Raw genomic sequence first — 12,728 nt, 5'->3', positions numbered from 1 at the left:
ACGTGAACGTGTATTTATTGAAGGCACACCCTACATTCACAATCCCTAGCTTTTGCAGACAGGCTTGACACAATCAGAACTTTTCAAACAGCAACATTTAGATATTAGATGCAATGAAAAAAACATTGGGATAAAACAAGTGATCTTATTTACTCATTTGAAATATGTTCTAAAATGTAAAGTATAGGGAGAGGCATCTTGTTAGTACAGTAGACATTGATGGATTTAATTATGTTAATTATGTTGAACTCCTCGCATTGCTTCCTTTGGTCTTATTGATCATTCATAGAGACAACTCAAATACATTAACCATCCCTTTAATTCAATCCACTCAAATACATTAACCATCCCTTTAATCCAATCCACTCAAATACATTTTACCCAATGAAAATTAGATTAACCATCCCTTTAATCTGCATTGTAATCCAATCCACGTGGTCTCAGTCTCTAAAATATTATCCAATATGAGATGTTTTAAACCCCCCATAAAAACGATGATTTGTTATTTGTCAGTTATACTTTTGTTCCGTTTAATAACTAAAATACTGTATTTCCTCATATACAGTAACTTTCTACAACTGCAGTACCGTGATCGCCACACTGAGACTCTTCAATACTTCCACCTAGTGGGCATAGTCAAATAATGTCCTCAAATATCAGCTGTGGTTAAAAAAAATCAAATGTTTATGGGAATAAGACTAATTATATTACCCAGAACACTGCGATAATCAAGATACTTCCTTCATATCTCACAAAATTATAAACCTAAACATCTAAAGAGAAATATCTTTGACAACGTTGTTGACAGACCCTCGGTGAGTGAGTCTCCCAGATGTACTATCTGTTAATATTCCCATAACACCCCACGGTGGGTCAACAAGGTGATGAAACAGTCCACGTGCACTACACAGCAAAAAGACAAACAGACCTGATCCTCTTCAATTCAACTAATGTGATTTAAAAAAACGTGTTTCCATACAGTCACACTGATGCTTCGTGCTCTGACCCATGCTGTTCACAGACAGCTCTAGTAGGGCCGGGACGATACCAGTATGGCTCATTAGTGTCGTGCATCTCGCTTTGTTTACAGACATATCTACAATTCCACAGTGAATAAAATGTTTTTAAAAAACCAAAAACAATTCTAACATTTTGCATAGGTAACCCCGTAGCATGGGGTGTGTGTGGTCTTTAGCTTGGTCGGAGGGTCTCGCCCTGCATTACATGGCTAGTAGAACCCTCACTGCTATATGGGGTTAGCTGGGGTGGGTGAGGGGCCGTGCTGTAGTGTAGCTGGAGGGGTGGGGTGGGTGAGGGGCCGTGCTGTAGTGTAGTTGGCAGGCTGAGGGGTGTGGGTGAGGGGCCGTGCTGTAGTGTAGTTGGCAGGCTGAGGGGTGTGGGTGAGGGGCCGTGCTGTAGTGTAGTTGGCAGGCTGAGGGGTGTGGGTGAGGGGCCGTGCTGTAGTGTAGTTGGCAGGCTGAGGTGGGGTGGGTGAGGGGCCGTGCTGTAGTGTAGTTGGCAGGCTGAGGTGGGGTGGGTGAGGGGCCGTGCTGTAGTGTAGTTGGCAGGCTGAGGTGGGGTGGGTGAGGGGCCGTGCTGTAGTGTAGTTGGCAGGCTGAGGTGGGGTGGGTGAGGGGCCGTGCTGTAGTGTAGTTGGCAGGCTGAGGGGTGTGGGTGAGGGGCCGTGCTGTAGTGTAGTTGGCAGGCTGAGGGGGGGTGGGTCAGGGTTTGCTGTAGTGTAGTTGGCAGGAGTAACTGATTCACACTATAGGGCCAAACTGAGCCGAACTGAACAGGGCTGGTTATTCTTTCACCATAGTAGCTGGAACTGTGCTGGAAGGGACCATGGAGAAATAAAATATCTGAGTCAGTACAGTACAGGTCAGCCCTATAGTTCAGATCAGGCAGAGGAAGATAAAGGCTAGGAAGATACGCATGGTTTCAGGGAAGAGGCTACAGTAGATCTATATGAGCCCAGTGAAGAAGCACTTTGCCGGGGCACGTTGGCTGTTCGGTCTGTCCCTCTCCTGGGAGAAAACTGGTCCTCTTCAACCACACATGGTCATATACAGCCACTGAATACGTACAGGAAGAAGAGAGAAAGAGGCCGATGGACAGAGAGGAAAGAAAGAGATGGACAGAGAGGCGTGAAAGAGAGAGACCGATGGACAGAGAAGAGAGAGAAACAGAGGCCGATGGAGAGAAAGAGAGAGACCGGTGGACAGAGAGGAGAGAAAGAGAGAGACCGGTGGACAGAGAGGAGAGAAAGAGAGAGACCGGTGGACAGAGAGGAGAGAAAGAGAGAGACCGGTGGACAGAGAGGAGAGAAAGAGAGAGTCCGGTGGACAGAGAGGAAAGAAAGAGAGAGACCAGTGGACAGAGGAGAGAAAAAGAGTGACCGGTAGACAGAGATGAGAGAAAGGGAGAGATGGACAGAGATGAGATTTAGGGAGAAATGGACAGAGAGGAGAGAAAGAGAGATGGACAGAGAAGAGAGGAAGAGAGATGGACAGAGAGGAGAGAAGGACAGAGAGGAGAGAAGTTAGACACTAGACCACAGGCTGCTAAAATGCATGGCTGTTTGTTGAAAATGTAGAGAATGATCCAGTACCCACCTCAGAGATATTCACCTCAGATCCAGAACCCACCTCAGAGATTCACCTCAGATCCAGGACCCACCTCAGAGATATTCATCTCAGATCCAGGAAACACCTCAGAGATATTCACCTCAGATCCAGGACCCACCTCAGATCCAGGACCCACCTCAGATCCAGAACCCACCTCAGATCCAGGACTCACCTCAGATCCATAACCCACCTCAGAGATTCATCTCAGATGAAGGACCCACCTCAGAGATTCATCTCAGATCCAGGACCCACCTTAGATCCAGGACCCACCTCAGATCCAGGACTCACCTCAGATCCATAACCCACCTCAGAGATTCATCTCAGATCCAGGACCCACCTCAGAGATATTCACCTCAGATCCATAACCCACCTCAGAGATTCATCTCAGATCCAGGACCCACCTCAGATCCAGAACCCACCTCAGATCCAGGACTCACCTCAGATCCATAACCCACCTCAGAGATTCACCTCAGATCCAGGACCCACCTCAGATCCAGAACCCACCTCAGATCCAGGACTCACCTCAGATCCATAACCCACCTCAGAGATTCATCTCAGATGAAGGACCCACCTCAGAGATTCATCTCAGATCCAGGACCCACCTCAGATCCAGGACCCACCTCAGATCCAGGACTCACCTCAGATCCATAACCCACCTCAGAGATTCATCTCAGATCCAGGACCCACCTCAGAGATATTCACCTCAGATACAGAACCCACCTCAGAGATTCACCTCAGATCCAGGACCCACCTCAGATCCAGAACCCACCTCAGATCCAGGACTCACCTCAGATCCATAACCCACCTCAGAGATTCATCTCAGATCCAGGACCCACCTCAGAGATATTCACCTCAGATACAGAACCCACCTCAGAGATATTCACCTCAGATCCAGAACCCACCTCAGAGATATTCATCTCAGATCCAGGAAACACCTCAGAGATATTCACCTCAGATCCAGAACCCACCTCAGATCCAGGACCCACCTCAGAGATTCACCTCAGATCCAGGACCCACCTCAGATCCAGGACCCACCTCAGATCCAGAACCCACCTCAGATCCAGGACTCACCTCAGATCCATAACCCACCTCAGAGATTCATCTCAGATGAAGGACCCACCTCAGAGATTCATCTCAGATCCAGGACCCACCTCAGAGATATTCACCTCAGATACAGAACCCACCTCAGAGATATTCACCTCAGATCCAGAACCCACCTCAGAGATATTCATCTCAGATGAAGGACCCACCTCAGAGATATTCACCTCAGATCCAGGACCCACCTCAGATCCAGGACCCACCTCAGATCCAGGACCCACCTCAGATCCAGAACCCACCTCAGAGATTCACCTCAGATCCAGAACCCACCTCAGAGATATTCACCTCAGATCCAGGACTCACCTCAGTGATGTTCAGCTCAGCCACTCCTTCTCCCTCTTTGTCTAGCTGCTGGAAAGATCCTGTAAAAATAGTAAGTGCATTTATGAATGATAACTTTGATAGGATATGACCAGGGGCATGTCGATTAGGCACCAAATGGAAGAAAACAAGGCGGGACTACCTAGACTTGTGCAATAAGAAAAAAGTTAAAGCATTAACGGTTGCATGCCCTAATGAACACTACCCAGGTAACTGGTTTAGCATGCATTAGGTCTACACACAGTACATCCATCTTGATTAACTAACAGTACAGTACTTACTAAACATGGCTTCCAGTTTGACCAGACAGCAGATGAAGTTGTCAAAGTCTATGGCCTCATTCTCAGCATAGCGAGCCACTAGGACCTGATTCAGTCTGTTGTTCAGTTTAAAACCTACGAGGGAGACGACAGAGTCAGTTGTGTGTGTGTGTGTGTGTGTGTGTGTGTGTGTGTGTGTGTGTGTGTGTGTGTGTGTGTAACTATACCTGCCGACTCCACAGCAAGTCGCATCTCATAGGAGCTCATGGATCCCGACTTGTCCATGTCATATTCTCTATAGATGACCTACCGATAAACACACATATATTATAGACATAGGCCCGGGATTCAATTTCATGTCTCGTTATGTCGCAGCCGACTACATGCCCAGCGTTTAACCATGAAATGCGATCTCTGTGAACGTCATGGAAAATGCCTATAAAATAAGCATTGTCAGATTCAATAGTGCCTGGCGCTATAACGCACCTTTGATTGAATCATGGCCATACAGATTTCAAAAGGTAGGAAATACATGCATTTCTTTGAATGATTCAGTATATTAGGTTCAAATATATGGAAGTGTATACTCAGTGGCCAGTTTATTAGATACACCCATCTAGTACCAGGTCAGAACCCAACCTTTTGCCTCCAGAACAGCCTGCATTCTTCGGGGCATGGAAACGTTGTTCAATTGGTATCAAGGGACCTATCGGTGCCAGGAAAACATTCCTCACACTCCATTACACCACCAGTCTGTACGGTTGACACCAGGCAGGATGGGACCATGGACTCATGCTGCCGATGCCAAATCCTGACTCTGCCATCAACAACGACGCGACAGGAAGTGGGATTCGTCGGTCCAGGAGATGTTTTTCCACACACACTTTTCCAGTGTTGGTGATGGCGTGCTGGTACTGGTACTGGAGGAGCTGCTTCTTCTTGTTTTTATCTGATAGGAACCCCGTGTGGTCGTCAGCTGCAATGGCCCATCCATGACAAGGATCGACCAGTTGTGCGTTCCCGAGATGCCGTTCTGTCGTACTGCGTCGTTATTTAACTGTTTGTGGCCCGCCTGTTAGTTTGCACGATTCTTGACCCGGCGTGCCTGGCACCGACGATCATACCATCCTCAAAGTCGCTTAGGTCACTTGTCTTTCCCCATTCTAACGTTCAATCAAACAGTAACTGAATGCCTTGATGTCTGCCTGTTTTATATAGCAAGCCACGGCCACCTGACTCTCACTGTCTGTAGGAGCGAACCATTTTTTGTGAACGGGGTGGTGTACCTAATAAACTGTCCACTGAGTCTATATGCTGTGTTATGCCTGTTATTGCAGTTGTACAAAAGGCTGTAGATTAATGCAGAGTCGTATTAAATTAATCAGTATTGTGCACCTTCAAGCCAGATACAAACTGGGCCCTAAGGAATTTACAGTCCCCTTAGTTCTCATCAACAACAGTACATGGTTATAGATGAACTAGGTATATGTCCCAAAGCCTAATTGTCCAGGGTAACTCGAACCCAGATAGATTTCTGGGCCATAGTGCATTATATTAGGAATAGGGAGCCGTTTAGGATTCAAGTCAGGCCTTACCAGCCACTTCCTGATCTTATTCCAGAGCATCTGGAACTCTACCAGGCCGAGACGGGCAGTGCCATCCTTCTGGGGGATTTGCTGAGTCAAGGAATGTAAAAAAAAGGAAACTCTTCAGTAAGCCAATCAGAGACATCCTGCTAGTGTGGAGACCCTGTTCAATACCGACAGCATAAAGGGAGCTGATTAGCAGGAGGACTGTCAAATCAAAAGGGTTCTCAAGTCTATAGGGTCTTGAGAGACCACTGGCCACTCCCAACTCTTTAGAATTAGCAAGGGTCGGGCGAGTCCTGTCCAGAGTACGGGTGTGGGGAAAAACAACGTGAAAAGGATACATCCATGAGGTTGACCATGGTCCTACAGGACTCCATACTGAAACCGTCTGTCTTCAGGTCTTCGTCTGAAATCAAACAACAAACAGTTAAACTGATGAGTCTTCCCACAGCAGAACCCACAAGGCTACCTCCTGTCCTCCTGAGAAGGGGGGACATACACCAACGGTGGACTAGGTTGGGGTTTGGACTATCAGGAAATAGGGCGGTTCAAACCCAAAGGAAACAGCTGTACTCACGTCTAGTCACTACTCTGTTCAGGATGGTCCTAAGCTCACGGACAGAAATCTCCATATCCTAAAACACAGAAGAGCGATTGAGAAAAAAACAAGGCTTAGACATTGCATAGGTTTAGAAAAATCTTGAAGGTCCCAGTTCAAGAATATTTGTAATCTGAATTAGATATAACATAGCTGATATTCCTACGATGGACATCTCTAACTTAGCTAACAGCTAACAGACCAATAAGGGAAACCCACCTCTCCTGCCAGCTGAGCAAACATGGATTTGAATGAGTCTTCGATGTCATCTTCACTGATGTCATCCTACAAGAGAACAGGTTGAGAATCAGGCTGTGATATTACATTCCAACCATTTAATCAGAAGGACACGGTGTACAATATAAAAACCATAGTGACCACCAAGACAGCAACATTGTCTACATTAGTTACTATGTCTTATGTTCTGTTCATAGTAGTTATGGTAGTGACTGTTCTATCCATAGTAGTTATGGTAGTGACTGTTCTATTCATAGTAGTTATGGTAGTGACTGTTCTATCCATAGTAGTTATGGTAGTGACTGTTCTATCCATAGTAGTTATGGTAGTGACTGTTCTATTCATAGTAGTGACTGTTCTATTCATAGTAGTTATGGTAGTGACTGTTCTATCCATAGTAGTTATGGTAGTGACTGTTCTATTCATAGTAGTGACTGTTCTATTCATAGTAGTTATAGTAGTGACTGTTCTATCCATAGTAGTTATGGTAGTGACTGTTCTATCCATAGTAGTGACTGTTCTATCCATAGTAGTTATGGTAGTGACTGTTCTATTCATAGTAGTGACTGTTCTATTCATAGTAGTTATGGTAGTGACTGTTCTATTCATAGTAGTTATAGTAGTGACTGTTCTATCCATAGTAGATATGGTAGTGACTGTTCTATTCATAGTAGTGACTGTTCTATCCATAGTAGTGACTGTTCTATCCATAGTAGTTATGGTAGTGACTGTTCTATCCATAGTAGTTATAGTAGTGACTGTTCTATCCATAGTAGTTATGGTAGTGACTGTTCTATTCATAGTAGTTATAGTAGTGACTGTTCTATCCATAGTAGTTATGGTAGTGACTGTTATATTCATAGTAGTTATAGTAGTGACTGTTCTATTCATAGTAGTGACTGTTCTATCCATAGTAGTTATGGTAGTGACTGTTCTATTCATAGTAGTGACTGTTCTATCCATAGTAGTTATAGTAGTGACTGTTCTATCCATAGTAGTTATGGTAGTGACTGTTATATTCATAGTAGTTATAGTAGTGACTGTTCTATCCATAGTAGTGACTGTTCTATCCATAGTAGTTATGGTAGTGACTGTTCTATCCATAGTTATGGTAGTGACTGTTCTATTCATAGTAGTGACTGTTCTATCCATAGTAGTTATGGTAGTGACTGTTCTATTCATAGTAGTGACTGTTCTATCCATAGTAGTTATAGTAGTGACTGTTCTATTCATAGTAGTTATGGTAGTGACTCTTCTATTCATAGTAGTTATGGTAGTGACTGTTCTATTCATAGTAGTTATGGTAGTGACTGTTCTATTCATAGTAGTGACTGTTCTAATTATAGTAGTTATGGTAGTGACTGTTCTATTCATAGTAGTTATGGTAGTGACTGTTCTATTCATAGTAGTGACTGTTCTATCCATAGTAGTTGTAGTAGTGACTGTTCTATTCATAGTAGTTATGGTAGTGACTGTTCTATTCATAGTAGTGACTGTTCTATCCATAGTAGTTATAGTAGTGACTGTTCTATTCATAGTAGTTATGGTAGTGACTGTTCTATTCATAGTCGTGACTGTTCTATCCATAGTAGTTATAGTAGTGACTGTTCTATCCATAGTAGTGACTGTTCTATTCATAGTAGTTATGGTGGTGACTGTTCTATTCATAGTAGTTATGGTAGTGACTGTTCTATTCATAGTAGTTATGGTAGTGACTGTTCTATTCATAGTAGTGACTGTTCTATCCATAGTAGTTATAGTAGTGACTGTTCTATCCATAGTAGTGACTGTTCTATTCATAGTAGTTATGGTAGTGACTGTTCTATTCATAGTAGTTATGGTAGTGACTGTTCTATCCATAGTAGTGACTGTTCTATCCATAGTAGTTATGGTAGTGACTGTTCTATTCATAGTAGTGACTGTTCTATTCATAGTAGTTATGGTAGTGACTGTTCTATTCATAGTAGTTATAGTAGTGACTGTTCTATTCATAGTAGTTATAGTAGTGACTGTTCTATCCATAGTAGTGACTGTTCTATCCATAGTAGTGACTGTTCTATTCATAGTAGTTATGGTAGCGACTGTTCTATTCATAGTAGTGACTGTTCTATTCATAGTAGTTATGGTAGTGACTGTTCTATCCATAGTAGTGACTGTTCTATTTATAGTAGTTATGGTAGTGACTGTTCTATTCATAGTAGTTATGGTAGTGACTGTTCTATTCATAGTAGTGACTGTTCTATCCATAGTAGTTATGGTAGTGACTGTTCTATTCATAGTAGTTATGGTAGTGACTGTTCTATTCATAGTAGTGACTGTTCTATCCATAGTAGTTATGGTAGTGACTGTTCTATTCATAGTAGTTATGGTAGTGACTGTTCTATCCATAGTAGTTATGGTAGTGACTGTTCTATTCATAGTAGTGACTGTTCTATCCATAGTAGTTATAGTAGTGACTGTTCTATTCATAGTAGTTATGGTAGTGACTGTTCTATTCATAGTAGTGACTGTTCTATCCATAGTAGTTATAGTAGTGACTGTTCTATTCATAGTAGTTATGGTAGTGACTGTTCTATTCATAGTCGTGACTGTTCTATCCATAGTAGTTATAGTAGTGACTGTTCTATCCATAGTAGTGACTGTTCTATTCATAGTAGTTATGGTAGTGACTGTTCTATTCATAGTAGTTATGGTAGTGACTGTTCTATCCATAGTAGTGACTGTTCTATTCATAGTAGTTATGGTAGTGACTGTTCTATTCATAGTAGTGACTGTTCTATCCATAGTAGTTATAGTAGTGACTGTTCTATCCATAGTAGTGACTGTTCTATTCATAGTAGTTATGGTAGTGACTGTTCTATTCATAGTAGTTATGGTAGTGACTGTTCTATCCATAGTAGTGACTGTTCTATCCATAGTAGTTATGGTAGTGACTGTTCTATTCATAGTAGTGACTGTTCTATTCATAGTAGTTATGGTAGTGACTGTTCTATTCATAGTAGTTATAGTAGTGACTGTTCTATTCATAGTAATTATAGTAGTGACTGTTCTATCCATAGTAGTGACTGTTCTATCCATAGTAGTGACTGTTCTATCCATAGTAGTGACTGTTCTATTCATAGTAGTGACTGTTCTATTCATAGTAGTGACTGTTCTGTTCATAGTAGTGACTGTTCTATTCATAGTAGTTATAGTAGTGACTGTTCTATTCATAGTAGTTATAGTAGTGACTGTTCTATTCATAGTAGTTATAGTAGTGACTGTTCTATCCATAGTAGTGACTGTTCTATTCATAGTAGTGACTGTTCTATTCATAGTAGTTATGGTAGTGACTGTTCTATTCAGAGTAGTGACTGTTCTATTCATAGTAGTTATGGTAGTGACTGTTCTATCCATAGTAGTGACTGTTCTATTTATAGTAGTTATGGTAGTGACTGTTCTATTCATAGTAGTTATGGTAGTGACTGTTCTATTCATAGTAGTGACTGTTCTATCCATAGTAGTTATGGTAGTGACTGTTCTATTCATAGTAGTTATGGTAGTGACTGTTCTATTCATAGTAGTGACTGTTCTATCCATAGTAGTTATGGTAGTGACTGTTCTATTCATAGTAGTTATGGTAGTGACTGTTCTATCCATAGTAGTTATGGTAGTGACTGTTCTATTCATAGTAGTGACTGTTCTATCCATAGTAGTTATAGTAGTGACTGTTCTATTCATAGTAGTTATGGTAGTGACTGTTCTATTCATAGTAGTGACTGTTCTATCCATAGTAGTTATAGTAGTGACTGTTCTATTCATAGTAGTTATGGTAGTGACTGTTCTATTCATAGTCGTGACTGTTCTATCCATAGTAGTTATAGTAGTGACTGTTCTATCCATAGTAGTGACTGTTCTATTCATAGTAGTTATGGTAGTGACTGTTCTATTCATAGTAGTTATGGTAGTGACTGTTCTATCCATAGTAGTGACTGTTCTATTCATAGTAGTTATGGTAGTGACTGTTCTATTCATAGTAGTGACTGTTCTATCCATAGTAGTTATAGTAGTGACTGTTCTATCCATAGTAGTGACTGTTCTATTCATAGTAGTTATGGTAGTGACTGTTCTATTCATAGTAGTTATGGTAGTGACTGTTCTATCCATAGTAGTGACTGTTCTATCCATAGTAGTTATGGTAGTGACTGTTCTATTCATAGTAGTGACTGTTCTATTCATAGTAGTTATGGTAGTGACTGTTCTATTCATAGTAGTTATAGTAGTGACTGTTCTATTCATAGTAGTTATAGTAGTGACTGTTCTATCCATAGTAGTGACTGTTCTATCCATAGTAGTGACTGTTCTATTCATAGTAGTGACTGTTCTGTTCATAGTAGTGACTGTTCTATTCATAGTAGTTATAGTAGTGACTCTTCTATTCATAGTAGTTATAGTAGTGACTGTTCTATTCATAGTAGTTATAGTAGTGACTGTTCTATTCATAGTAGTTATGGTAGTGACTGTTCTATTCATAGTAGTTATGGTAGTGACTGTTCTATTCATAGTAGTTATGGTAGTGACTGTTCTATCCATAGTAGTGACTATTTTAGCCATAGTAGTTATGGTAGTGACTGTTCTATCCATAGTAGTGACTATTTTAGCCATAGTAGTTATGGTAGTGACTGTTCTATCCATAGTAGTGACTATTTTAGCCATAGTAGTTATGGTAGTGACTGTTCTATCCATAGTAGTGACTATTTTAGCCATAGTAGTTATGGTAGTGAGTGACTAAACAGGAAAACCCACCTCATCTTCCAGGTCTGCTGCGATTTCATCGTCTAGCTCTCTGGAATGAGAAAACAGACACATTGAAAATATACATACACACACACACACACACACACACACACACACACACACACAGAGAGGCATGGTGACCCACATATCAAGTCTTAAAAAAAAAAGCCATATGTCATGAATTACAGGATCACACACACTTACTCTGTCTCAGACTGTTTCTCAGTGAAGACTCGCAGGACAAAGTCAGCCTCCTGGCCAGACTCGAAGGTGGAGGGGACGATGAGATATTCTCCCGGAGGCAAACGGAGACGGTTGCTGACCTCTCTCAGGTTGATGAAGGTCTCAGAGCGAGCGCAGGATGAGTGGGTCAGGAAGAAGTCTTTCTTCAGGTGCACGTTCTGACAGCCCCTGTACTGGAAGGAAAATATATGTCTTCAACTACATCTGCTGTAGCCCAGTTTACCAGACACAGGTTAAGTCCTAAAACCCCCCCCCAAAAAATGTTCAATGGAAATTCTCAATTAAAAATGCTTCTTAGTCCAAGATTAGGATTAACCTGTGTCCGGGAAACTGGCCCATATTCATGTAAATGAGTGCCATTTAAAAAGGAAGAACGCATTTATAGCCATACCCAAGTTGGATCATTTTCACAATGCCCAAAATACATGAGCCTAAATGTACAGCTGTGGTAAAATTCTTTATACCTCTTCTGGAATCTGCACAAACAGAAGATACAACATTAAAGGATGAAAACAATGAATTTCTGTGAAAAGCAAACTAATGAGAGGGTAGTGTCCAGCCCCACCAGAGATGTTAGGCTGTAGACTCCTTAGAAGCTCGTTTCTCACCTCGTAGATGGCGAACCCGATGGTGTGCATGTCCTGTCCCTGTTTCCGGTACCTCCTCCTGTCCTTCTGCATCAAAGCCACCAGGAAGCTACAAGCCACCTCGTCATCCTCAGGGTCGTCATCCTCCTCTAGCAGAGTGATCTTATACTGGGGGTTGATCCAGAACGTGTCTAGAGTAACACAGAGATAAGACAGAGTTATACTGGGGGGTTGAACCAGAATGTGTCTAGAGTAACACAGAGATAAGACAGTTATACTGGGGGGGTTGATCCAGAACGTGTCTAGAGTAACAGAGAGATAAGACAGAGTTATACTGGGGGGGTTGATCCAGAACGTGTCTGGAGTAACACAGAGATAAGACAGAGTTATAC

General features: G+C 42.1%; 1 protein-coding gene across 1 annotated transcript in view; it reads right to left on the bottom strand.

Moving 5' to 3' along the window:
- Positions 1-301: 301 nt before the first annotated feature.
- Positions 302-12,728, bottom strand: part of capn1a (calpain 1, (mu/I) large subunit a) — a 52,140-nt gene continuing 39,713 nt past the window's right edge. The window contains exons 12-22 of the mRNA XM_038990974.1: positions 12,358-12,527; positions 11,711-11,922; positions 11,516-11,555; positions 6,713-6,778; positions 6,473-6,530; positions 6,237-6,301; positions 5,902-5,970; positions 4,534-4,612; positions 4,328-4,441; positions 4,029-4,087; positions 302-2,075 (exon numbers count right to left, since the gene is read on the bottom strand). Of these exons, the coding sequence (XP_038846902.1) occupies positions 2,049-2,075; positions 4,029-4,087; positions 4,328-4,441; positions 4,534-4,612; positions 5,902-5,970; positions 6,237-6,301; positions 6,473-6,530; positions 6,713-6,778; positions 11,516-11,555; positions 11,711-11,922; positions 12,358-12,527 (959 nt within the window). The 3' untranslated portion in view covers positions 302-2,048. The remainder of the gene's footprint in view (positions 2,076-4,028; positions 4,088-4,327; positions 4,442-4,533; positions 4,613-5,901; positions 5,971-6,236; positions 6,302-6,472; positions 6,531-6,712; positions 6,779-11,515; positions 11,556-11,710; positions 11,923-12,357; positions 12,528-12,728) is intronic.

Source organism: Salvelinus namaycush, chromosome 4 (genome assembly GCF_016432855.1).
Source record: "Salvelinus namaycush isolate Seneca chromosome 4, SaNama_1.0, whole genome shotgun sequence".
NCBI lineage: Eukaryota > Metazoa > Chordata > Actinopteri > Salmoniformes > Salmonidae > Salvelinus > Salvelinus namaycush.
Note: the sequence above shows the minus strand (reverse complement) of the source record. Positions and strands in the feature narration are given on the sequence as shown.